The sequence below is a fragment of the Prunus dulcis genome, chromosome 3, assembly GCF_902201215.1.
Source record: "Prunus dulcis chromosome 3, ALMONDv2, whole genome shotgun sequence".
Lineage (NCBI taxonomy): Eukaryota > Viridiplantae > Streptophyta > Magnoliopsida > Rosales > Rosaceae > Prunus > Prunus dulcis.
In genome coordinates, this window is record NC_047652.1 from 883,804 (window position 1) to 908,193 (window position 24,390).

General features: G+C 38.5%; 3 protein-coding genes and 3 non-coding genes across 7 annotated transcripts; 3 read left to right on the plus strand and 3 right to left on the minus strand.

Annotated features, from left to right (window-relative positions):
* The first annotated feature begins 746 nt into the window (after positions 1-746).
* LOC117620603 (protein SET DOMAIN GROUP 40) lies at positions 747-11,589 on the plus strand. The gene is made up of 6 exons (XM_034350723.1): positions 747-901; positions 988-1,144; positions 1,234-1,365; positions 1,465-1,605; positions 2,158-2,430; positions 10,317-11,589. The coding sequence occupies exons 1-6, from the start codon at positions 768-770 to the stop codon at positions 10,935-10,937; spliced, it is 1,458 nt and encodes a 485-aa protein (XP_034206614.1). The 5' UTR covers positions 747-767; the 3' UTR covers positions 10,938-11,589.
* Positions 11,590-12,582: 993 nt separating this feature from the next.
* On the minus strand, positions 12,583-12,685 carry LOC117623693. Its single transcript, XR_004585218.1, has one exon. It is a non-coding gene; the product is annotated as a small nucleolar RNA Z103 (small nucleolar RNA).
* A 209-nt stretch (positions 12,686-12,894) lies between these two features.
* Positions 12,895-12,996, minus strand: LOC117623692. The gene has a single exon (XR_004585217.1). It is a non-coding gene; the product is annotated as a small nucleolar RNA Z103 (small nucleolar RNA).
* A 152-nt stretch (positions 12,997-13,148) lies between these two features.
* Positions 13,149-13,234, minus strand: LOC117623630. Its single transcript, XR_004585160.1, has one exon. It is a non-coding gene; the product is annotated as a small nucleolar RNA Z103 (small nucleolar RNA).
* Positions 13,235-14,939: 1,705 nt separating this feature from the next.
* Positions 14,940-19,177, plus strand: LOC117620602 (sucrose synthase 7-like). Its single transcript, XM_034350722.1, has 15 exons — positions 14,940-15,216; positions 15,322-15,476; positions 15,682-15,874; positions 15,975-16,093; positions 16,171-16,387; positions 16,483-16,578; positions 16,675-16,848; positions 16,965-17,081; positions 17,163-17,329; positions 17,421-17,645; positions 17,735-18,301; positions 18,419-18,557; positions 18,656-18,735; positions 18,864-18,900; positions 18,990-19,177. Exons 1-14 carry the CDS (start codon positions 14,983-14,985, stop codon positions 18,895-18,897), a joined length of 2,517 nt encoding a protein of 838 aa, XP_034206613.1. The 5' UTR covers positions 14,940-14,982; the 3' UTR covers positions 18,898-18,900; positions 18,990-19,177.
* A 542-nt stretch (positions 19,178-19,719) lies between these two features.
* Positions 19,720-24,235, plus strand: LOC117623350 (putative ALA-interacting subunit 4). Of its 2 annotated transcripts, none has more exons than XM_034354292.1 (9): positions 19,720-20,057; positions 20,242-20,355; positions 20,901-20,959; positions 21,076-21,150; positions 21,257-21,373; positions 21,500-21,570; positions 22,738-23,035; positions 23,131-23,420; positions 23,930-24,235. In XM_034354292.1, exons 2-9 carry the CDS (start codon positions 20,280-20,282, stop codon positions 23,997-23,999), a joined length of 1,056 nt encoding a protein of 351 aa, XP_034210183.1. In that variant the 5' UTR covers positions 19,720-20,057; positions 20,242-20,279; the 3' UTR covers positions 24,000-24,235. The 2 variants fall into 2 exon arrangements, with proteins under 2 accessions (XP_034210183.1, XP_034210184.1); XM_034354293.1 differs by lacking the exon at positions 19,720-20,057 and adding an exon at positions 20,058-20,129.
* The last annotated feature ends 155 nt before the right edge of the window (positions 24,236-24,390 follow it).

The window sequence follows — 24,390 nt, forward strand, 5'->3', positions numbered from 1 at the left end:
TGAATGGTATATGATTTTTTTTATAGAACTATGTCCGCGAATGAGTATTTAATTAATTTTCTATTATATTAATTATGAGTGGGGCACTATTAACATTAAAAACTCTAATATAGTAAAATGGAGAAGAAGAAAAAAACTTGCACACCAAGCAAGCAAGGACGGATCCACATAGGGACAAAACGAAATCGCTTGACTTTGTGACCATATGAAGTCCTCCTCCATGTAAGTTTCGATCTTTGACCCCTTGGTAGGTGTTGCTCACCAACTGTTTGTTGAAATAACCCAAAGAGGAGACGTTGAATTCGAGACTGAGTTATAATTATTTTTTCATCATAGTTTGTGGCACATGGACATGAAAATTTACTAGAGAGCGAGATAGTTCCATTGTTATAAGGAATTTGGAGTAATGAATCACTGAAATTTTTTCCCAAAGTTTGGGAAGGAAAATCTTAGATCCGTCACTGAAGTCAAGAAACTGACTAATAATCGAATAATTATGAATTGAGTGGGAAATTGCCCATCATGAGTTCTTTTCCAAGTCTAAAGTATAATAACGACTTACATATTTCTCTAGTACAAACGCAAATAAATATAAAACAAAATGAAGTAGACAGACAAACGCAATAGTTATGAAGCCCGTACACCACTCACAACTAGAGAGAACTAAAAAACATTTGAAAATTTTATTATTATTATAATATTTTTTTGGACAAATATTAACAAGCGACAGAAGTCTGAAAGGGAAGAAAAAAGGGGTAGGGTGGGAGATGGAGCAAGGACAAGGATACCTCGAAAGGCTTTTGAAATGGGCAGCAGAGATTGGAATATCAGACTCAACTTGTTGCGGGGATTCGTGTTTGGGTCACTCTCTCGACGTCTCCTACTTTCCTAGCGCTGGCGGGTATGCAATTGATAGATTAATATCCACAATCGCAAGCTCTCTGTAAATTAATCAACTTCTGCTTACAACTCACTAAAATGCTGCAGGAGAGGTTTGGGGGCTGCCCGTGATCTTAGAGAAGGAGAGTTACTTCTCAAAGTTCCAAAATCAGTTTTGATGACAAAGGAAAGTCTGTTATTGAAAGATGAAAAACTCTCCCTTTCTGTCAATGATTATGCCCATCACTCTCTGTCCCCTACCCAGGTTTTTCTTACTCGTTCTTTTGCTGTATTGATAACCCAATTGTTTGTTTTTGATAAAATTAAATTCTTTTATCATTTCATGCTATGCAGATATTGGCTGTTTGTTTACTCTATGAAATGGGTAAAGGGAAGATTTCATGGTGGCACCCTTACCTTATGAATTTACCGCGCAGTTATGACATTTTAGCAACTTTTGGTGAATTTGAGAAGCAAGCTCTGCAAGTTCAGTTACATTCTGCTCACTTAAGTTTTTTTTTTCTTGATCAGGATTTAGAATTTGTGTTGAAAATTTGCTTTTGCAATATCTGATATGGTTTATAGGTGGATGATGCTATCTGGGCTGCTGAGAAGGCCACATTGAAGGCTGAATATGAGTGGAAAGAAGCTAATGCGCTTATGAAACAACTTAAGCTCAAGCCTCAACTTCTGACCTTTAAAGCCTGGCTTTGGGCTTCTGCAACTGTGAGTATACTTTTTCCCGGGTTTGAGGACTATCGTGCTTGTTGGTTTGGTCCTGGAAGTTTAAATGGACATGATGATGGATGCAAAAAGAAAATTTGTGCTTGGGGTTTAAATAGGGTTGAATTTTTAAGTTTTTTTCACTTATTATTTGAATTAAATATTTTTGGGAGCTAAATTGGGTTTAACCATTCTATTATATCAGTAATTTTCTGTTTTAGGTATCTCATAGTTTTGGAATTGCTCGTATACCAAAGAGCAATTGTACTTGGGTTTTAGAGTTATTCTCTTTTTTCTAGTTCTTTCTTCGCTTTCTTCTTCTGCCTCTTTTTTGTTTTCTCTTCTGTTTTCTCTCTCAGTTCCATATTGGAATTTGCAATATTCAATGTTAAGATAGCCAGAAATTATTCATCAGATTGATTAGTTTCACTTTTATTTCTCTGACTGTTTAATCCACATTGTTGATCACTTCTATTACTTGTTTTATGGAGTAACAATTGGACCTTCTGTTCTTTTTAATTAATATTCCAATGCTTCGAATTATCTCCTTTAAAGATATCCTCAAGGACATTGCATATACCATGGGATGCAGCTGGGTGCTTATGTCCTGTGGGAGACTTGTTTAATTATTCTGCACCTGGAGAAGAGCCATCTCGTTGTGAAAGTATGGAGCATACAATGCATGACTTAGTGAATGAGGATACTTCGGGTATGGCAGATGTGGAGCAGCTTGTTTCTGATTCACGAAGATTAACTGATGGATGGTTTGAGAAGGATGTTGATGCATATTGCTTCTATGCTAAGAAAAGTTACAAAAAAGGAGAGCAGGTAATATGGGCTTCTTTGTCTCCTATTCAAGATACAGTTTATTGTTGCATTACAGCTTTCTGGTACTCATTCTACCAAGTTCATTTTTCTACTTTCATGGGTGACATGTAACTACACTGAAATGATTTACATCTCTCTTAACATTCACCAGTAGCTGAGAATGGTTAAGTGATTTACACCCCTTACATTCTGGCCCTTCATATGCAAATTTTCCTCTAGTTATCGGATGTAAAGTTGACATAATTTCACAGTGCGTGTATATTTTGTGATCATTTATTAGGTTAGTCCATCTTTGTTTCTTCAAGGTGCCCCAAAACATAGATTAGATATTTAGTCTATCTTTAAAAATTAACTTAATTCTTGAATGAAATTTGAAAAAGACATCAATGAACTGACTCTTGGTTACCATAAAAATTTCTCTTTGGGTAAGAAAGCACAATATTGCCAGAGTTAGGCCATCATGTTTGGTCTTTGGCTTCTGAAGAGGATGTTCCTTTTCTAACAAAGCTAGCGCCGTTGCTTAGGATTTTGGGATTCTCAAAGGGTAAGAAAAGGGACTTTATTTTGGGGCTAAAAAGAGGCAAAGGAAATTCTGAAGTTGGGTTTTACCAGTGGCCCTACAAATAGTGATGTGAAACAAGTTATGTTATTTGCATTTTAGGTAGTCTAAAGAAGAAGAGCATTCAAAAGCTTGAAGGATGTTATGGTGCTTTTGGCGAGTTGTTGAAAAGAGAATCAGTTGTGGATGGAGAGAGAGAATGAGTGGCCTGAGAGAGAGAGAGAAAGTGGGAGGGGGTGCGGTGAGTGTTAGACACTTGCCCAGGTTTTTTAATATTGAAGCAAAGGAATTCAGAATCAAGGTTGACGACCTCTTCTATGGAGGATCAATCTTGATTACAGAGAAGGTTAGAGCGCGTGTGTTCCATGTTTCTCTTGAGCTTAGATGTGTGAATTGGCTGGTCAGAGAGCTGCAGAACCTTTTGGAAAATAAAGAACAGAGATTTTTCCGACAGTATAAGGGAGATTCTTTTCAAGTGTGGATGGAAAAGCTTAATAATGGAAAGGGTCTTCATATGCAACTGACGAAATGCGTACATGGAGTAGTTAGGTCTGTGGTTGTTCCTCAGGGTCGAAACAACTTCGGATGGGTTTTAATGAAAGAAAACTTAGAGACCATATTGACTGGGAGGATCAACTCGAACAAGGTCAACCCAGCGGCCGAAGCTGATTGTTTCGCTTCGAGTGGCAAAGGTAGATCGGTGGGTAAAACTTACAAGGAGGCGGTAGAAAGTGAGAATGGGCATGGAAGGACGGCTACTGAGAACAACACTACGGTTGGGAACTCGAACTGGAGTTGGGTGGTGGCCTATGAGAGGCAAGTTCTACATCAATCTTGGAGTGATATCAGGTTGGCCCTAACAAGCTGGTTAGATAAAGAGGTTGAACTATTTCCATACCAGATTAACAGGGCCTTCTTTGTTTGTGATAGTAAAGAGGAGGCTATCAGAGTTAATAGCACTGGTAAGCTGGCGGTGGAGGGACAAACAGACGTACTTTTATATAGTTGGGAACGTGGTCTGGAAAATAATATCCCTAAAATTGTTAGCTATGGAGGCTGGCTTGGGGTCTCTGGTCTTCCTATGCATTGGTGGAGAAAAGATTTCTTTGAACGTATTGGGAATGAATGTGGGGGGCTGATTGAATTGGACCAGAGAACGGAAAACTTCAAGTATCTGTTCGAAGCAAGAATCAAAACCAGGAAAAACCAAGTCGGATTTCTTCCCGAGATTGTGATTCTCAATGAAGGATCTGAGTCCTATTTTGTGAAAATTAGACCTTTATCTCCTGCGATTAGGCCCACAAACTACCGGTTCCCTCTGCCTAAAATGGCGGGTGGCCGGAAACCAGTGGAACCAAGCGACGGTGGAGGTCTTTTCAATCATGGGGACTTTTTTTCAACGCACGTGGAGGGGGAAAGGGGCAATCACATTGAGAAGCGGAACTTCGAAGGTATCGAGAAGGATTGCGATAGATTGGCGGCTAGAACATTGGAATGCGGAAGTGGGATCTGTGGGATCGGCAGATTACCTGGATCGCTGGATCCACAGCTGGAGCCAACTTCGAAGTCTTGTCAACTTCCTGTAGATCTCGTCAGAAGGTCAACCAATTTGGGGGTTAAGAAATCCTGCGCATGGGCTTTTAATTGAGGCCCAAAATTTGGGCCTGTTTCGGAAGCCATTTCTGAGCCAAATCCTGCAATTAAATCTGTATCTAATTATGGGCCTGGAGGTAATTGCAACCCAATACTATACTTTTAGGGTAATGTGAGTTGGGCTGGGCCCGCTCAACATGAAACCAGATTTAGATCTAAGTTCTGTAGGATTAGTGGAAGAAAGACTATATCTAAAAGACGGGGCGTCTCCTCAACTCACGATGTGCGATCTGGACACGGAGGGGAGTTTGCAACTATATCTGAAGAGAGACAGGGGGACGAATCGTGCGATTCTGTGGATGGCAGATCAATCGCTTCAGTTGGAACTGAGGAGGACGATCTCCCATCTGAGGTGGAGGAGACAGTTGATGTAATTGAAAGTGACGACAAGTCTGTGGCTGGAATTTTGACTGGGTTGATTGATGGGCTGGTTTTGGAGGGTCATGGCGGGCTGGAGGATAAAAATTGTGAGGAAGATGATAAGGTGCCAGGTATGGAAAGAGGCGGAGAGGCCGGGCCTTTGAATTCACAAGACATTGAGGGGGACAATGGTGATGGAGTGGTAGGGGAGAAGACCAAAGAAGTTGAATTTGTGAGTTACTGCAGAAGAAAGAGGTTTGGGGAGGAGAAGCATTCCCGGATAATGGCCAAGCTGAATCTCACGATGGTTCCCATTAGGAAGCAGTTATCACTTGGGTGCCTCTCGAAATCTAGCCGATCAAATGGTGAATCTAGCAGGAAGGGGAAACGGTGTTCGACTAGGGTTGAACCGGAAGTGGATAGTGTGCAGTCTACTTTGCTTATGAGGGAGGTCAAGTTAAATAAATGAAGATCATATCTTGGAATGTGAGAGGTCTCGGGAGCAAAAGGAAAAGGGTGATGGTGAAGGAGCAGTTGTTAAGAATAAATCCAGATATTGTTATTTTGCAGGAGACAAAGAAAGAAGTTTTTGATAGAAGACTTGCAGCTGGTGTTTGGGGGTCTAGATTCAAAGAGTGGGTGTATGCCCCTTCAAGGGGTAGGTCTGGTGGGATTGTGGTGATGTGGAATTCTCAAACTACCTCCATTTCTGACTTTGAAATTGGGGAATTTTCTGTTTCTATAAGAATTTTGGATGCTTCTGGGGGGGATTGGTGGCTATCAAGTATTTATGGCCCTTGTCATCCTAGGGATAGAAGAAGATTTTGGGAGGAATTAGCGGGGTTGTTCGGATTGTGTGGTAACAAGTGGTGTATTGGGGGGGATTTTAACGTGGTTAGGTTTGTATCTGAGAAATCTAACGGAGGTAGGATGACAAGTAGTATGAAGAATTTCAATGATTTTATCGATGACACTAACCTGCGAGACCCAAACCTCTTGAATGCTTCCTTTACATGGTCTAATTTTAGGGAAAACGCAGTGTGCAGAAGACTGGACAGATTCCTCTTTTCTGAAGCTTGGGAAGATTCCTTCCCCCATGTTAAACATACGGCGTTGGCAAGAGTTACTTCTGATCACTGTCCAATTCAGTTGGACACCTCTAATTTGAAATGGGGTCCTGGCCCTTTCCGCTTTGAAAATATGTGGATAGAACACCCGGAGTTTAAAAAGAAATTCAAACAGTGGTGGGGGGAAGATCAGATTAACGGATGGGAGGGTTACAAGTTCTCTAGAAGGCTGAGGACTATAAAACAGAAAATAAAGGACTGGAATAAAGAAGTATTTGGGGATTTGGTCTTTGCAAAGAAAGAGGCAGAGGCTAGAATTGCTGCTCTTGATTTGATGGAAGGGCAGGGAGGGTTAGATAATATTCTGAGAAAAGAAAGGGAAGATTTATACTTTATGGTGAGTGATTTAGTTCACAAAGAAGAGGTGAAGTGGAGACAAAGGGGGAAAATCCAGTGGGCAAGAGATGGGGACAGCAACACCAAGTTTTTTCATCGTATAGCTAGTGGCAGAAGGAAAAGAAATTTTATTCAGAAGCTGGAAGTAGCGGGTGGTGGTGTGGTTGTCAGTGAAGGGGAAATAGAATTGGAGATAATTAATTTCTTCAAAAATCTATATAGCAGCAATGCAGAGGCGGGGTGGTGCTTGGAAGGTCTGAATTGGAATGCAATTAGTGTTGAGGAGGCTGAATGGTTGGATAGACCCTTTGAAGAGGAGGAGGTTAAAAGGGCGGTTTTCGACTGTGGGATTGATAAATCGCCAGGTCCAGATGGGTTTTCCATGCTTCTTTTTCAGTCTTGCTGGGATATTGTGAAAGAGGATCTTATGAAAGTTATGGCGGACTTCTTCAATTGTGGTATAATCAATGCAATCACAAATGAGACGTTCATCTGCCTCATTCCCAAAAAGAAGGAATCCATTAAAGTTTGTGATTTCTGGCCTATCAGTCTGGTGACAAGTTTGTACAAAATGGTGTCGAAAGTTTTGGCTTCTAGACTGCGGGAAGTCTTGGGCAGCACTATATCTAGTTATCAGAGTGCTTTTGTGCAGGGTAGGCAAATTTTGGATGCGGTCTTGATTGCCAATGAGGTGGTGGAGGAAAGTCGAAGGCTTAACAAATCTGGAATGGTGTTCAAAATTGACTTAGAGAAAGCCTACGATCACGTGGAATGGAGATTTGTTAATGAGGTTTTGATTAGAAAAGGATTTGGGGACAGGTGGAGAAGCTGGATTCGTGGTTGCCTTGAGACGGCTAATTTTTCTGTGATGATTAATGGAAGACCAAGGGGTAAATTTCGTGCCTCTAGGGGTCTGAGACAAGGAGACCCGCTCTCCCCTTTCCTATTCACTTTGGTGATGGATGTGTTAAGCAGAATTATGGAGAAAGCTCAAGATGCTGATGAGTTTCATGGACTTTCCCCTGGGAATGGGATGGTAGAGATATCCCACCTTCAGTTCGCTGATGATACCATTTTTTTCATAGAGGATAAAGAAGAGTACTGGAATAATCTCCTTCAAATTCTGGAACTGTTCTGTTTTGTGTCGGGTATGAAAATTAACAAATCAAAATGTTCTCTAGTTGGAATTAATCTTGATGACGGGATGGTGAATGAGATGGCTGGGGCATGGGGATGCGAAGTGGGGGTCTGGCCTATGTTGTATTTGGGTCTTCCCCTAGGTGGGAACCCCAGGGCGATCAAGTTTTGGGATCCCGTTGTGGAAAAAGTGGAGAATAGATTACAAAAATGGAAGCGAGCTTGCCTATCCAAAGGGGGAAGACTCACAATGATTCAGGCTGTGTTGTGTAGTATTCCTATCTACTACATGTCCCTTTTCAGGATTCCTATTGGAGTAGCCAATAGAATCGAGAAGCTTATGAGGGATTTCTTGTGGGAAGGTTTGGATGGGAAAAGTAACCACGCTGTGAGTTGGGAGGTGGTGGGCAAGGCAAAATTCTGTGGAGGGTTAGGGGTGGGTTCGTTGAGGGCTAGAAGTGCGGCTTTGCGGGCAAAATGGCTTTGGCGGTTTCCTAACGAACCTCATGCTCTTTGGCATAAAGTGATCAGAAGTATTTATGGAATGGATACAAATGGGTGGGATGCTAAACCTGCGACTCGGGGATCTTGCCGCTGCCCTTGGAGGGACATTTCTAGCGGCTATAATTTGTTTCTTCAAGGCTGTGTTTTTGTGGTAGGTTGTGGAGTTAGGGTCAGATTTTGGGAAGATGACTGGAGCCAGGGGTGGTGTTTTGAAAGAGGTGTTTCCAAGACTCTTCAATCTGTCCAGGAAGCAAAACCACAATATTTCCTCTTTTACGAGCTCGGATGGGCTCCTTCTCAGCTGGGATTTTGGTTTCAGAAGGAATCTCAATGAATTGGAGATAACGGAGGTGGCTAGATTGTTGGATCTATTGGAGGGTGTGAGGTTGTTCACCTCCAGATTGGATAAGAGAATATGGAAGCTTGACCCCTCTGGTCTATTCACCTGTCATTCTCTCTGTTCTCATATTCAGAATTGTGGTGAGGGGGAGATCTTCCCCCCGTACACTCAAATTTGGAAGGCCAAGACTCCTCTGAAAGTTAAGATCTTTGTGTGGCAAGCGGTGTTGGGAAAACTAAATACTGGGGATACATTACAGAGACGTTGCCCCTATTTGTGCATTAGCCCTCACTGGTGTGCTCTATGTAATAAGGCAGGGGACAGCGTGGACCATCTCCTTCTTCATTGCCCTTTCTCCCTAAAGTTGTGGGAAACACTATTGAAGGAAGTTAACACGGTGTGGGTAATACCAGAAGGCTGCTTTGAACTTTTTTCCATCAGAATTGATGCTTTGGGAAGGGGAAAGAAGGCAAAAATTCTCTGGGGTAGTCTGATGCAGGCAGTGGTTTGGAACCTATGGCTGGAACGTAACAGGAGAATTTTTGAGGATTATAAGGGAGTGGGAGTGGCAGAGTTATGGGATAGAGTGAAGTTTTGGGCTGCCCTTTGGGCATCAACTTCCCTTGCCTTTAAGGATGTACCCTATCCTTCAATTATGCGCAATCTGCTAGCCGTAGTATCTTAAGGGGTTGTTTTATGTTTGGTTGGTTAGTTAGGTGTTGAGTGGCCTTGTGTCTGTTTCTCCGGCTAGTGTTTTCTTTTATCTGCAGTCTAAATGCCCTTGTTTTGATCCTTACAATTTGAATAAAAATGTTTCTATTCAAAAAAAAAAAAAAAAAAAAATCAGTTGTGGATGCTTTGATTTTGATGAAAGTTTTCAAGAATTTCCAAGCATATGTGGCAGTAGTAGTCCGGCTGCAGGTGCTATAGATTATCTCGGGTGATACAATTTGGGATAGTAGTGCTCTCCAGCATTAACTAGGTATCTGTGCTGTCTTTCTGATATCATGTAATGCCACTCAGTTCACTCTGTTGCTAGCATAGCTTATAGTTCTCTTATGTAACGTGTAAGGAATTACATGGACTCTGTAGGGCAAGGTTCATTCTCTTATGGTTTCATAGATATCTGGTGTGTTTTGATTCCACAATCACTAGAAAGTAAATGGCTAAGATTGATGCATCATAATCTCATAGGTTCATAAATAATTCCATGATACTTTCAGAGTGCAGAAACTTTTTAGTTCGAGAAACTGAGCTTTAAATATTAGGATGCCAGAAGTTTCTTGAGAATAATATGATTATGCATTTAGCAAAAACAAAAACCGTAAAGTGCTTCTAAAGAAATTAATTGTATTATCATAGCTACTGCAAATGGTTAAATGGCTTCAGTTAGCAGCCACTTACTGTGTTGCTTTGTCCGTTCAAATCTTAAATTTCTTTGTTCTGTAAAAAGTGAGGAAAAGTTAGTTTAGATTTTGAGAACTAAATTAGATTTCAAACATGCAATGTATGGTTACTACTTAATGAAACACTGCATAGTCTGAGATGCATTGCATTCTGTCCACTATATGAAACACGGTGTACTGTATAAATGTAATCCATGGATTATCACTGGTGGAACAAATATGAAATGTCACTTTTCTAAGAAAGATAAAAATGTTTTAAGGCTGTATCATTTCAGTTCTGTTTGATAATCTTACTACTAATTTCAATGTATTGTTATCAATTATTCACTTGAAAGTTATTACCACTGTCTTGATATAGGACAACAGGTAGCCATTTGATTGCATTGGGTTATCTTAGGTCTAGAGTTGGATTTTTGAGATTGGGATGAGAGGTTTGGATTTAAATGATACTTTATTGTCTGCAGGTCCTTTTAAGCTATGGAACGTATACAAATCTGGAGCTTCTTGAGCACTATGGCTTTCTCTTAAATGAAAATCCAAATGACAAAGTTTATATTCCCTTGGAACCTGAAATATATTCGTCCTGTACGTGGCCAAAGGAGTCATTATTCATCCATCAGAATGGGAAGCCATCTTTTGCGCTACTGTCTACTTTGCGATTATGGGCAACCCCACAGAACCAGCGGAGGTCTGTTGGACACCTTGTTTATTCAGGACTCCAGCTCTCAATTCAAAATGAGATGTTTATCTTGAGATGGATTTCAAAGAAGTGCACTACCATTTTGAAGAATCTGTCAACATCTTTTGAAGATGATAGTTTGTTATTAAGTGCCATCGACAAAATCCAAAATCTTGATGCCCCTTTGGAGCTCAACAATGTGTCATCCACTTGTGGAGATGAGATTTGTGCTTTTAAAGCTAATGTTCTGCAGAAGGGAGAAAGAAGTAGTATGGAGTCAAAGGAGAGGTGGAGATTAGCTGTGGAGTGGAGGCTTAGTTATAAGAAGATCCTGGTCGATTGCATTTCTTATTGTGACGAAATAGTAAGTTCTCTATTTCATCAAAATAACTCATCCCAGAAATGAAATACGTCCATTTTTTTTATATTGTTATTTTTGTTGTATGCGGCTGGTTAGGAGAAGATATTGACATGAGGTATATTGATAAAATCTTGGGTGTTAGTTTCTTCCTGTACATTGAGTCAAGGGGTAGAGGTTAGAGAGAAACTTAGGCAGTGATTGATCAATGTCCAAAAGTCACCCCATAGTTGATCCGATTCTTGGTTTTGAGAGTATTCGATTATTATGAACCAAAAAAATAAAAAAAAAGTATCCGATTACAAATTTTGATGCGGAGCATTAATTTCTCAACCTTGTACTCACTCACCAGCCACAACCTTCGTCTGCCTCTCTCTTCTTATACCATTGGATTCTTGATTTCTTTTATTCTTCAAAAACCTATATTGATTTCGTCTTGTAAACTTCACGGAGGTGTCTCTCTACATTGTATGGATTATTTTGCATTACAGTTTGAGAAACCCGCTGCAACCACGGGCGTTGGCAGTTCCATTTTTGTGTCAGTTTGGCCAACTTATGCGGTTTATGCAACGACTGATTCTCTTTAAAATTGTGTATGTCCACGATAATGTCACTTCTCACAAGACTCGTAGTTCATTTTTTCAATGGTCACTCAGATTTACTCTTTATTTTCATTCAATACAGGTACAGATTTATATTTTTTTTCGTTGTGTACTTCGGCTCTTTTTGGTATTTCGTATTTTTTCTGTTCAAAGCTCCTACGCGAGCAAAAGCACTTGGAACTGCCGCCGAGGGTGGAGGCCTGGTGGTGGTGGTCGAGAGAGAGAGAGAGAAAGAGAGAGAGAGAGAGAGAGAGAGAGAGAGAGAGAGAGAGAGAGAGAGAGAGGCGTGAGGGTCAGGGAAAAATTATAAAAAGACACGACCCACCCGAGCCGCCTAAACCCTAAACAAGAATCTATCCTATAATCAGTCGGGAAGTGCTAGCAACCTTCTCTCTAACCTTCTCTTTTAGACCTTCTCCCTTCTTCTCATGACAAATGTCACTTTTCTTACACTAAAAACAATGTCATTAATGCATCACACAAACTAGTTTTTGTTTTCCAAGTTTACCCTTATTAAATGTATTAAATTTTTTTAAGAACAAGCTAATTTTTTTTTTTTTAATAACTTTCTTACCACATTGTTAAAAATTAAATAAGAAAATAAAAACAGAAGTTTTGTTTTTAATTTTTAATTTTTTTAAAGAGAACGCGTGTTTTGTTAAAAACAAAATAAAGATGATAACAATGTCATGAAACAAACTTTATTTTTTTTATTTTTAAATATGAAGTTTTTCTTATTATTTATTTTTTAACAATGTGCTAAAGAAGTTATAACAAAATTTGAATAAATTGAAGGAAATATAAAAGCCAATACATTTTAAAAGGGTTGGAAAACAAAAACTAAATTGTATGATGCATTTATGACATTGTTTTAAGTGTAAGGAAAATAACACTTGTCATAAAGAAAAGAGAGAAGGTCCAAAAGAGAAGGTTAGAGAGAAGGTTGCTAGCATTTCTCTAATCGGAATGTCACCTTTAAAATACAAACATAACAGAAGGTTTAGAATCACATTTAATGCTATACAGACTCAAGGTACTTAAGAGGAAAAATACTTACCAAGAAAAGAGAAAAAATAGAAAGCCATTAAAAGATGGATCAGAAACACCTGGCTTGGTGTCTCTGTGTAATACAGAGATATAAGTCGCTCAGTTTGTTCAGTTTCGATCATTTGGGGAAATAATCATCACTTCCATCTATGGTTTTTTCCAATTGCAAAAATAAAAAGAACATTCAAGACTCAAAATTTGGAAAACCAAACTGAAAAAAGATTTGAAATTTCAAAAGACAGACACAAAAGGAAGAACAGAGAACGTGGTTTTCGGTGCTTCTCAAGGAGCAATATGTAAACAACAAAATTCAAAATTTACAAGCAAGTTAGTGAGATCTGATATAAAGAACGAAGATGGATCAGAAACACCTGGCTTGGTGTCTCTGTTAATACAGAGATATAAGTCGCTCAGTTTGTTCAGCTTCGATCATTTGGGGAAATAATCATCACTTCCATCTTTTCTTTATATGGTTTTCTTCAAGAAAATTCAAAATCATTCCAACACAAAAACACGAAATTTGAAAACCCAAACTAAAAAAAGACATGAAATTTCAAAGGACAAAGAAACAAAATGAAGAATAAAGAACAAGGAGTTGTTGAGATTTGGGAAAGATCAGAGTTCTGGCTTGGAAATTAAAAATAGCGCAAGTTTGAATCAGCTTCGATCATATGGGGAAAGTAGCATCACTTCAATCCCAAATCCCTAAAATTCAACACAAACACAAACAGAAAACGAAGCAATAGTACAGAATCGAAAAATAAAGACGTAAATTTTGTCCGAATCTGCGAGAGAACCAATCATAAGAAGGCCCTCAATGATTCGCAGAAACCGAATAGCTCTGGCGTCGGCTCATACGCAGCGCCCACTCTTTTTCAGAGAGCGATGGTAATCAGTTTAATCGACGCCGAAATTCAATCCCTAACCGCTAACAGTGTCGATGCGAAAACACAAAGTGAAGAGTATTGGAAGGAGGCGATTGAATTTATAGGCTCTCATGTTCCACTTGGAAACCCTAATTTCAGTAGGCTTTTTGTTCCCGCGCACGCACGCCACCCTTTTTTTTTTTTTTTTTGGTGTGGCCCATGTCCCATATATGAGGCCCAGAATTTTATATGGCGTTGGGTCCTGACCTCCGTGCTTTGGACCATAGGTCACGGGCCGACGTACAATATATATTTTTCTGTGGTGGAAATTCGAAAATTAGGCTAGGTGATTAAAAAACACAAAGAGAATAAGGGCTCATTTGATAATGATTTTGGAGATGCTTCTCTCAAGAATCACTTAAAATCACAAGCAATTATATAGAAAAAACGTTTCATTCCCGCAAGTGATTCCGGCCATTCTAGAATCACTTTGAAACATGCCCTTAGAAAATTAGGATTAAGCTAGGTAATTGAAGTGAGCTATTGGGTTAGGCCAAGTGGTGAGGTTGTATAGGATATAAATCAATGCATCTGGTTAACTCAATTCAACACTAATCAATCTATGTAAAGTGGAGGGCTTGGTTCTCTCATAGCAACTTAGTTTGTGCATGTTGTTTTCCAAAAGATAGATAAGGCAAAGAGTGGAGATTAGTAAATATTAAGGAACTAATTTCTTGACGAACTTTCTCCCAATAATCATTGTCATTTTCTGGAAACAAGAGTAAAGTTTAGCCCATATTGAAAAATGTGGTCGTGCTAATAATTTAAAAGATCTTGAATCTCTTTACTTATTGTCAATGGATTTTGAGTTGAATGCTTACATTTTAATATGGTATTGTCGGAATAAGTTATTCACATTTTGTGCCCAATGACCATATGTATTCTCACGTCACCCTATATGAACTCCCTGCCCACAGTTTTTTTATATCGTGAGTTTGAATCCCCTTATTACATCCTTCTAACATAAGTTGGAAGTCAGGAGCTGGAATACAGAACAACTCGTCCCACATCTTATTGAGTTTTTAGGAATAGTGTACAAACCAATAAAGTTTCTCAAGATGATGCCATCTTTCCCTCTCTTTCCATATTCTTACTTATGCCAACTAATGCAAGAAGACAGAAAGAAGGAAAGAATGATACCATTAGTTTCGTGAGAGAGAAACAGCTACTTTAAAACCAGAATATCTTCTGCTAGAGATCAGATTCTTTTCTTTTGATTTTTCCTTTATATTGTATTTGGATGAATCATTCTTTTCTTTTTTTGATTTCCCTCACTTGGTGAATCTCTCTTCTTATACCTTTCTTTTCGACACATTTAATGACAAAAAAAGCAAAGATTTCTAAGCGCTTGACAAAACCAAAAGCAAGCTGCAACCATCAGCAAGTCAGGCGCATACATCATACGTAATGAATTCCTTAGCCTATAAATGCAGAAACATAAGGTGACCAAACCTCAAACTTCTTCATCTCTTTAACACTCGAAGCCTTTGTCTCTTTAAAAACAACAGTTTACTCAATATGGCTTCAGGAGCAGCCATCAAACGATCGGAGTCCATAGCTGAGAGCATGCCGGAAGCCCTGAGGCAGAGCCGGTACCATATGAAGAGATGCTTTGCCAAGTACATTGAGAAAGGAAAAAGGATAATGAAGCTTCCCCATTTGATGAGTGAAATGGAGACAGTCATAGATGACAAGGTTGAAAGAAACCAAGTCTTGGAGGGAGTGCTTGGCTATATATTGTGTTCAACTCAGGTTTCTAATTATACATTCTTTTCTTTTGGGGCGTAATTAGAATGTGAAATTATAAATTATCGGTTTGCTGATATATTGAGCTGTTTGCTTAATATTTATCCACAGGAAGCTGTTGTTATTCCTCCATTTGTTGTCTTTGCCATAAGACCAAATCCAGGGTATTGGGAATTTGTTAAAGTCAGTTCTGAGGATCTCTCAGTTGAGTCCATCACTGTCAGAGACTACTTGAAATTCAAAGAAACTTTATATGATGAGAAATGGTACATCTATTTTTAATTATTTCAGCTTTTTGTATCTCAATAAAGGTGATAAAGTACATACATAGGTTAATCTTACCAAAAAGAAAAAGAAAAAAGAGGAGACAGCATCAAAACATTTACGAGGCAAGCTATTGAAACATTGCATCCTGTTGAAATCTCATCCTGTTGCTCAGGACTGGGTGATGTTAACACTTTCACATTGCAGGTCAAATGATGAAAATACATTGGAGGTGGATTTTAGAGCAATTGACTTCTCAACTCCTCACTTAACTCTATCTTCCTCTATTGGAAATGGACTCAATTTTGTTTCCAAGTTCACCAGTTCAAAGCTAGCTGGGAGATTGGAGAATGCACAGCCCCTTGTGGATTATTTACTTTCACTAAATCATGAAGGAGAAGTATGGGAATGCCAGGAATTTAATTCTGTGAAACATAAAAATTAAAATTTCATTCTAATTACAATGTCTGAAATGTATTTATGTGATTTTGAATTCACAGAATCTTATTCTAAATGAGAACCTCAACACTGCTTCAAAGCTTCAGACGGCACTGATTGTAACAGAAGTGTACCTCTCAGCACTCCCCAAAGACATGCCGTTCCAAAATTTTGAACTAAGGTGACTCTACTTCTCATCTTCTATCTTTTGGTGGATCATGTAACTTGAAATCTGAAACCAAAGTCATTCATTTACAGGTTCAAGGAGTGGGGCTTTGAGAAGGGGTGGGGAGATACCGCAGAAAGAACTAAGGAGACAATGAAACTACTTTCAGAAGTACTACAAGCTCCAGACCCATTGAACTTGGAAAGGTTTTTCAGCAGACTTCCTATAATATTCAATGTTGTAATATTCTCTCCTCATGGCTACTTTGGCCAAGCAGATGTTCTTGGCTTGCCAGACACCGGTGGGCAGGTATAAATTTAAATACTGTATCAGATAAGCTAAGTCTCTTTGGGTTGGCATTAGTTACTAAGCTGTAAGCTTTTCAATCCTGCTATTAAAAACAGGTAGTATATATTCTGGATCAAGTGCAAGCTCTGGAAGAGGAACTGCTCCTCAGAATTAAGCAACAAGGGCTTACTGTGAAGCCTCAAATTCTTGTGGTGAGTTTCATATACAACAATGGAAAAATTCCTCATGAAGGCCGTTCGGTATAGTTACTAGTTAGTATTATCTAACTACATTCTTGGCTTGGATAGGTAACAAGACTCATACCTGAAGCAAAGGGAACTAAGTGCAACCAGGAGTTGGAACCAATCAATGGCACCAAGTACTCTAACATTCTTAGGGTGCCATTTAGGACAGAAAAGGGGATCCTACGGCGCTGGGTTTCTCGTTTTGACATCTATCCCTACCTTGAATTGTTTGCACAGGCATGTTTCCCTCAACAATTTAATCCATGCTCTTACAGGGTTCACTAATTGATTTGTTTTTTTTTTTTTTTAAATGTGCTTTCTGTTCTTAATCTCCATCTCTTTCAAATTACTAGGATGCTTCTGCAAAAGTCCTCGACATTATGGAAGGAAAGCCAGATCTTATTATTGGAAACTATAGTGATGGGAATTTAGTGGCGTCTCTCATGGCTAGTAAACTGGGGATTACTCAGGTCAGTATTCATTCAGCTTATAGATATACATAACACATTTTCTCCCACTTCATATCTACTAACCTAGCACATCAAAACCAGGCAACTATTGCTCATGCTTTGGAGAAGACCAAATATGAAGATTCAGACATCAAGTGGAAGGAATTAGATCCTAAGTATCACTTCTCATGCCAATTTCTTGCTGACACAATTTCAATGAATGCCACAGATTTTGTCATAGCAAGCACATACCAGGAAATTGCAGGAAGGTTAGAGAAAACAACTGTTATACCTATATATGACAGGGCTTGCCAAATGAATGCATTTATAGTTTATAATGTACTTGGATGTTGTTTGCAGCAAAGACAGACCAGGACAATATGAAAGCCATACTGCATTTACACTGCCAGGGCTCTGTAGAGTTGTTTCAGGCATCAATGTATTTGATCCCAAATTTAACATTGCTGCACCAGGGGCCGATCAGTCTGTCTATTTCCCCTATACAGAGAAGCAGAAACGGCTGACATCATTTCATCCTGCCATCGAAGAACTGCTGTATAGTAAAGAGGATAACAGTGAACATATGTAAGCGCTGGAATAACAAATCATTCCTTTTAGACTTCAAATGAAGATCGCTAGTAATCTAACATCTACCTAAACCATTTTTGAAACAGAGGATTTCTAGCAGACAGGAAGAAACCTATCATCTTCTCAATGGCAAGGCTCGACACTGTTAAAAACATTACTGGTTTGGTTGAGTGGTATGGGAAAAACAAGAGGCTGAGAAATTTGGTCAACCTTGCTGTAGTTGGGGGGTTCTTTGACCCTTCAAAATCAAAAGATAGAGAAGAAATTGCAGAAATAAAAAAGATGCATACACTGATAGAAAAGTACCAGCTTAGGGGCCAGATCAGATGGATAGCTGCACAGACTGATAGGAACCGAAATGGAGAACTCTACCGTTGTATTGCTGACACAAGGGGAGCTTTTGTGCAACCTGCCCTCTATGAAGCTTTTGGTCTTACTGTCATAGAGGCAATGAACTGTGGACTGCCGACCTTCGCAACCAACCAAGGAGGCCCAGCTGAAATCATTGTGGATGGGATCTCCGGTTTCCATATTGATCCCAACAACGGTGATGAAGCAAGCAACAAAATCGCTGATTTCTTCGAGAAGTCCAAGACTGATGCTACATACTGGGACAGGTTTTCAAAAGCAGGTTTGCAACGAATTTACGAATGGTAAGTACACATGAATCCCTACTTGTTTGGTTGAGTTCATTCATATTAACATGTGCAGTATCGGAAAACCAACATCTTCTCCCATGGTTTTTAAAACAAGTTATCTTAATTTTGTAGCTACACTTGGAAGATATATGCAAACAAGGTGTTGAACATGGGGAGCACTTATACTTTCTGGAGGCAGTTGAACAAAGAGCAGAAACAAGCTAAGCAAAGATACATCCAGATGTTCTTTAATCTCCAGTATCGGAACTTGGTATGCTATTATGCTTATATAATACAATGCATCTCATATTTATTCTCATTTTATTATGTTCAAGATTTAGAGACTTATTTCCATTGGCATTTTTGCAGGTGAAGAATGTGCCCATCCCAAGTGATGAGGCTGAACAACCAGTGCCAAAGCCAACTGCCAAATCACAGCCCACACCAAGGCATGTTAATCTAAACTAAAAGCAAAGTAGTGGAAGACTTTGAACATGATCGCATAATATAATTTTGCATATGTTAATATTACCTCTTGCGGCACTAATAACATATATTGTTCATAACTGATGTGCAGCGCAAGACGCTCACAGTCTCGATTGCAAAGGTAAAGAGTAAGATCCTTACAATTGTCTTGTTTTTATCTTTCTTTCCACTAAAGCCACATAACAACTCAAAAAAATTCTACCATATCTACTTTCAGGATGTTTGGAGCCTAAATTAAGGTCAAACAAGGGAGCCTGATTGAAATTGCAATTTGAGCTACCCAGCAGCGTTTCCAACAACATTCCATATTATACATTTACAAAGAAGAATAATTGTTGTGTGATCAATAAAAGATGAAGATTTGTTTGTATGTAATACCAAAATTACAGTTTGTGAGGTTTTCAATTTAATATTTGCAAGGGTGGCTCCGTGTCGACCCCCTTATTTGCTCATGATGCTCTACTCACTACACCCCTCTTGAAAAAAAAAATATCATGGACATTGCTCAATGATGTGTGCCATTTTGCACCCTATTGGATACTGCTTGGCTCATTTCTTAAAGGAGAACATTCTCTTTTCTCTAAATCATAATTTGATGTATATGCAAAAAATTCACAAAAACGTGAGAAAAAAATCTCTCCACCCAACATCCAACTCCGAACCGCGAAGACATCACAAATCATCATAACTCTACCAAAAAATAAAAAACGTAAACATAAACAGTCAATGAAATAATTGTCCACTACATGTTATTGGTGTGAAGAGTAAATCATCATAGTTTGATGTACATAAACATGTTATATACTTGAAATGGTATATATAATTGTTTCATTAATGAGTAAATGGTCTTATCGTTTTGAACCCAAGTTCATTACAATCCCAAACCCAACCGAATGATAAATAAAGCAAAATAGAAAACGAGTACGAAAAATGGAAGGCAGAGAAGAGAATGAGGAATCCAACCGATCAAAGGGTGTTGTTTGGTTTGGAGAGAGAGAGCGTGCCTAAGAATAAACATATGATATGACTTGGGAGTGACTGAGTGGTAAGACTAGGTCGAGATTTAGCAAGTAGAAGACCGGTGGTTGCGCGCTTGCGCTCGTGCAAAAGAACGAAAAACCAACCAAAACGCAACACACATGAATGAGATCGCATCCTTCCTTCCATTTTCTTCTCCTAACGATCTTGTACACCAAATTACGCAGCAACTACCCGAAAAAACAAAGAAAAAAAATTTAAAAAAAATCAAAAAATATATCGAAAAAGAAAAAAAGAAGAAAAGAAGGTAAGTGTCAATTTCAGATTAACAAATGAAACAAAGCAGGCATTTTGTTCCTTCCATGACTCGAAATTTGTAGTCAGAGAAAGAAAGTTCCCAAATTTTCAAAAGGGTTCTTTTGCTTTGGCTCAATTGATCTATCACATTACTCCCCTTAACAATTTTTCTGTTGTTTTCTGTGTGTGAGTAGTGGGAGTTGTGGCATTGTAGAGGAAGGGGATCGTGGAGATGGAAAAATTAGGATCAATGACCAAAGAAGGAGCCTCATCTTCCTCTACCAAAAGGAAGTCCAGAAGACCCAAATGTTCGTACCTTTCTAACTTCCTTTTTGTTTCATTTTTCATTTTTAGCATAAATGCATGGCTTTTTTTTTTCTTTTTTTAAATTTTATTTTTATAAATACAAATGTATTTTGGTTTCTGCTTTTCTTCAATTGCTCTGCTTTCTGCTGTTTACGGTTTTTCTTGAAATTCCATTGTTTTTTTCAAAACATTTGTTTGGATGCTTCATTGTGGTTGTAACATTTTCTTTCAAGGAAACTTCATGTGCTTTATTGGGTAATCCAATTGGTTTATGCAGAAACTCCAGCATTTTCTTGTAGGAACGTATCCAACATATTTTCTATGTATTTATCAAAACATGGTTGTTGGTCCTTGAATAAGAATTTGATTTTGAGGGGCCATTGTAACCCCATTTGTTGACAGTTTAGTTTTCTTTTATTTTCTCCTAACATTGGAGTTGGATTGTCAATCTGCAGTCTGAATGGTTCAATTCAATCCTTTTCTAATGGTGTTACATCATTATTCTAACAAAAGTCATATGCTTGGTGCATTCTGATATATATTCCAGATTCCAAGTTCACACAGCAAGAGCTTTCAGCTTGCAAACCAATTTTAACACCAGGATGGGTAAAGTATATGTGTTGTGTTGAATTTTTCTTCTCAATTATAGGTTTTGCTTCAATTTGGACACTTTACATTTTTCTTGTTTAAATATGTTTCTTTTTTTTCTTTTCTTTTTTCAGGTTATTTCTATATTTGTCACAATCGGCATTATCTTTATCCCTATTGGCTTTGCTTCCTTATTTGCATCAGAGCGTGTAATATATCTCATTGTCCTTTATGTAGTGCTTATTGTGAAGTTCAATCAATGGCCGCCTGTTAAATTTTACCATGAAACTAAAATTTGCTTTCTTTTACATGCAGGTGGTGGAAATTATAGACCACTATGACAAAGATTGTGTTCCTCTTAGATATACGGACGATAAGCTTGCATTTATTCAGAGTAGTAAAACTAACAAGACCTGTATTAGGGGACTAACTGTAAGTCCAATCCTCTGCTACTGCTATATATAATAAAGTTCAGGCTTAATTTTTCATAGTCGCTCTCTACTCTCTAGGTTGGGAATATATACTTATGATAATCTACATTTACTGGAGGTTTTTCAGGTTCCAAAACAAATGAAATCTCCCGTTTACATCTACTACCAGCTTGATCATTTCTATCAGAATCATCGCCGGTATGTAAAATTCTTCTTGTCATGTATCATTTCTTTAGAGTATGTGGAGTGGACATGGCTGCTTGATTTAAGAAGTTCATGGAAGAGGCCTAGTTTCTGTTTGATAAACTTGGCCAAAGAGAGAAAACGAACAATATCACAAGCTTTAAACTATCCTCAGCGTAAGCTGGGAAGCCTGGGACTTTAAAGCTTTTGAGAAATCTTAGTGTCTAGAGATCCTGCAAGCAATTATTACTTGCAGGATGAAATAGAATTGTCCACCACGGCAATGCATCAATGAAAGCTAAACAGTAAAGCGCACAATACACTTTCTAACAAGAAGAAGAATCCAGATTCCAAATAAATAAGTGCTTCACTGGTTTCAATATTTGATCGAACCTTTAAGTAAGTGCTTCAATGGTTTCCTATTTCAAACAGTCTTACAGATGAAGACTCCTAGACTGAGTTAAGAGGAACAGAGCCTTAGGCTCAAGAAGAATGATGTTCTGCTGACTTAGGCCAGCTTAGAGAAACCTGCCTGCATTTGCTTAGGTGTGGGATTCACAGTTGGAAACAGCTACAGCTTTGGATGTTGTGATGATGAAATTAGAGAGTTTATATGAGTAATGGAATGAAAGATTATTTAAGACAGGTGAAAATTGTGGAAAACTGAAAATTCTATCTTCTTGATATTGTGATAGCAAAGCTTTCTTATCAAAAGCATCTGTTTAAAAGGCTATTAGAGGACCAGAGCACATCGAAATACTTATAGTAAGAAAGGTAAAAGATTGTGGCTGAGAAGAGATAAGATTTAAAGCAGGAGTATTCGGGTATAGTAATGGTGACCCATGGAGTATACGTAATATTCTGAATCTGAATATAAGTATTTGAGTTAGGACAATGTATGAAACCTTGTTTCTTTTAGCCAGTACAGTGTACCAAATATCTGAAAAATAAAAAATAGTTACCCAGCTTCTCACTTTATATGGTTTTTCTTCAAGAGAAAATAAAAATTTTGGAAATTGTTTTTCTGTTAGATGAAGTTCACTGAATGCTCTATGCATCCTTCAGGAAGATTTGATTGGAACTTGAAAATGCCACCTTACAAATTGCCATCCCCCTCTTGGTGTATTTCTGAATTTCTGAGATACTACAACCCTGTTTCTTATTGTGAAATATTGTTTCCAGATATGTTAAAAGTAGAAGTGACAGTCAGTTGCGGAGCAAATCTGATGAGAATAAAACAAGCACCTGTGATCCTGAACGCAATTCACCAAATGGTTCAATTGTTCCCTGTGGTCTGATTGCATGGAGTTTGTTTAATGACACATACAAGTTTTCAGTGAAAAACAAACAACTGGGGGTCAACAAAAAGGACATCACATGGAAAAGTGACCAGGGGAATAAGTTCGGCTCGGATGTCTATCCTAAAAATTTCCAGAGTGGGGGTTTGATTGGAGGAGCAAAACTGAATTCTAGCATACCTGTAAATCTTCGCACCTATCTGTCTTGTTGTGTCTCTGCAGTTTACTTCGTTTATTGCTTTAAGTTAATATTGTTCTCTGGTTCTGCATGCAAAAGCTGAGTGAACAAGAAGATCTTATTGTTTGGATGCGGACTGCAGCACTGCCAACGTTCAGAAAACTATATGGGAGGATAGAAGTGGACCTTGAAGCTAATGATGTAGTAATTGTAACAATAGAGAATAATTATAACACCTACAGCTTCGGTGGCAACAAGAAGCTCGTACTTTCAACCGCAAGCTGGATTGGTGGAAAGAATTATCTGCTAGGCATAGCATACCTTACTGTTGGCGGACTCTGTTTGTTCTTGGCCATAAGCTTCATACTTCTATATTTGATAAAGCCAAGGTACGTGAATTGGTTCATAAGTCTACAGCACTATGATCAGTTAAAATTTTGGTTCGCTTTTCAAAGGTCAGATTGCACAATAAAAACAATAATTGGGAAAAGGCTGTTGTCCTTGAATTATGTAAGTGCTTAAGTATATGGTAAATTACTAAATTTTGTATTTAAAATGGGGGTCGGATGCCAAAAAATTTAGGCAAACCCCGCCCAGATCTATTCCTGATGAGCCTGACAAACTAAATATGCAAGTCTAAACATTGAGTTGGTTGACGAGGCCCTACCATTTTGCCACTTCAGGATCACATTGACAGTAAATTTACACTGGTCTTTTTGCTGAAAAGAACCACTTCCTACAGGCAATCGGTATTTAAAACTTGGAAGTAGAAAGTGAAATATGCTTTAACTAGTTGAGTAGTTGATTTCTGGTTAATCGAGCACAATCGGGTGTGCTTTTTCGATGTTGCAAGCTATTAGTGAGATGTGCTTGAAATTTCTTTTGCATTTTTGTGCAGGCCTCTTGGGGATACATCCTACTTGTCTTGGAACAGAGGTGCATCAGGAGGACATATATTTATTAGCTAGGAGTATCCACTAGTACAAGGTTTTTCTGGACAATCTCTTTTGTCATCAGTGATAGGACCAGATCGGGATTTATATCTGTTTCTAAAAACATCCTACCTTTTTTTTTTTTTTTTTTTTTTTTTTTGGGGTTTATTTTGTTGATAATTTTAAAAGCACCCAGGCTTGATCAGTAAGTGTATATATTTCATTACAGTTGTTGATATCAGGAACTTTTCAAGAAGGAATGGCCTTGCATACATTTTGATTTTGGATTTGCGTTTTACTAGGGCAGGTTTCTCTTTTAGCTTTCACACTGACAAAATTTTCTCTCAGATTTCACACTCTCTTCTTTCCTCTCACTCTTCCATTCTTTACTTCCTTTCTTTCCTCTCTTCTCTGTTAGTGTGTTTTG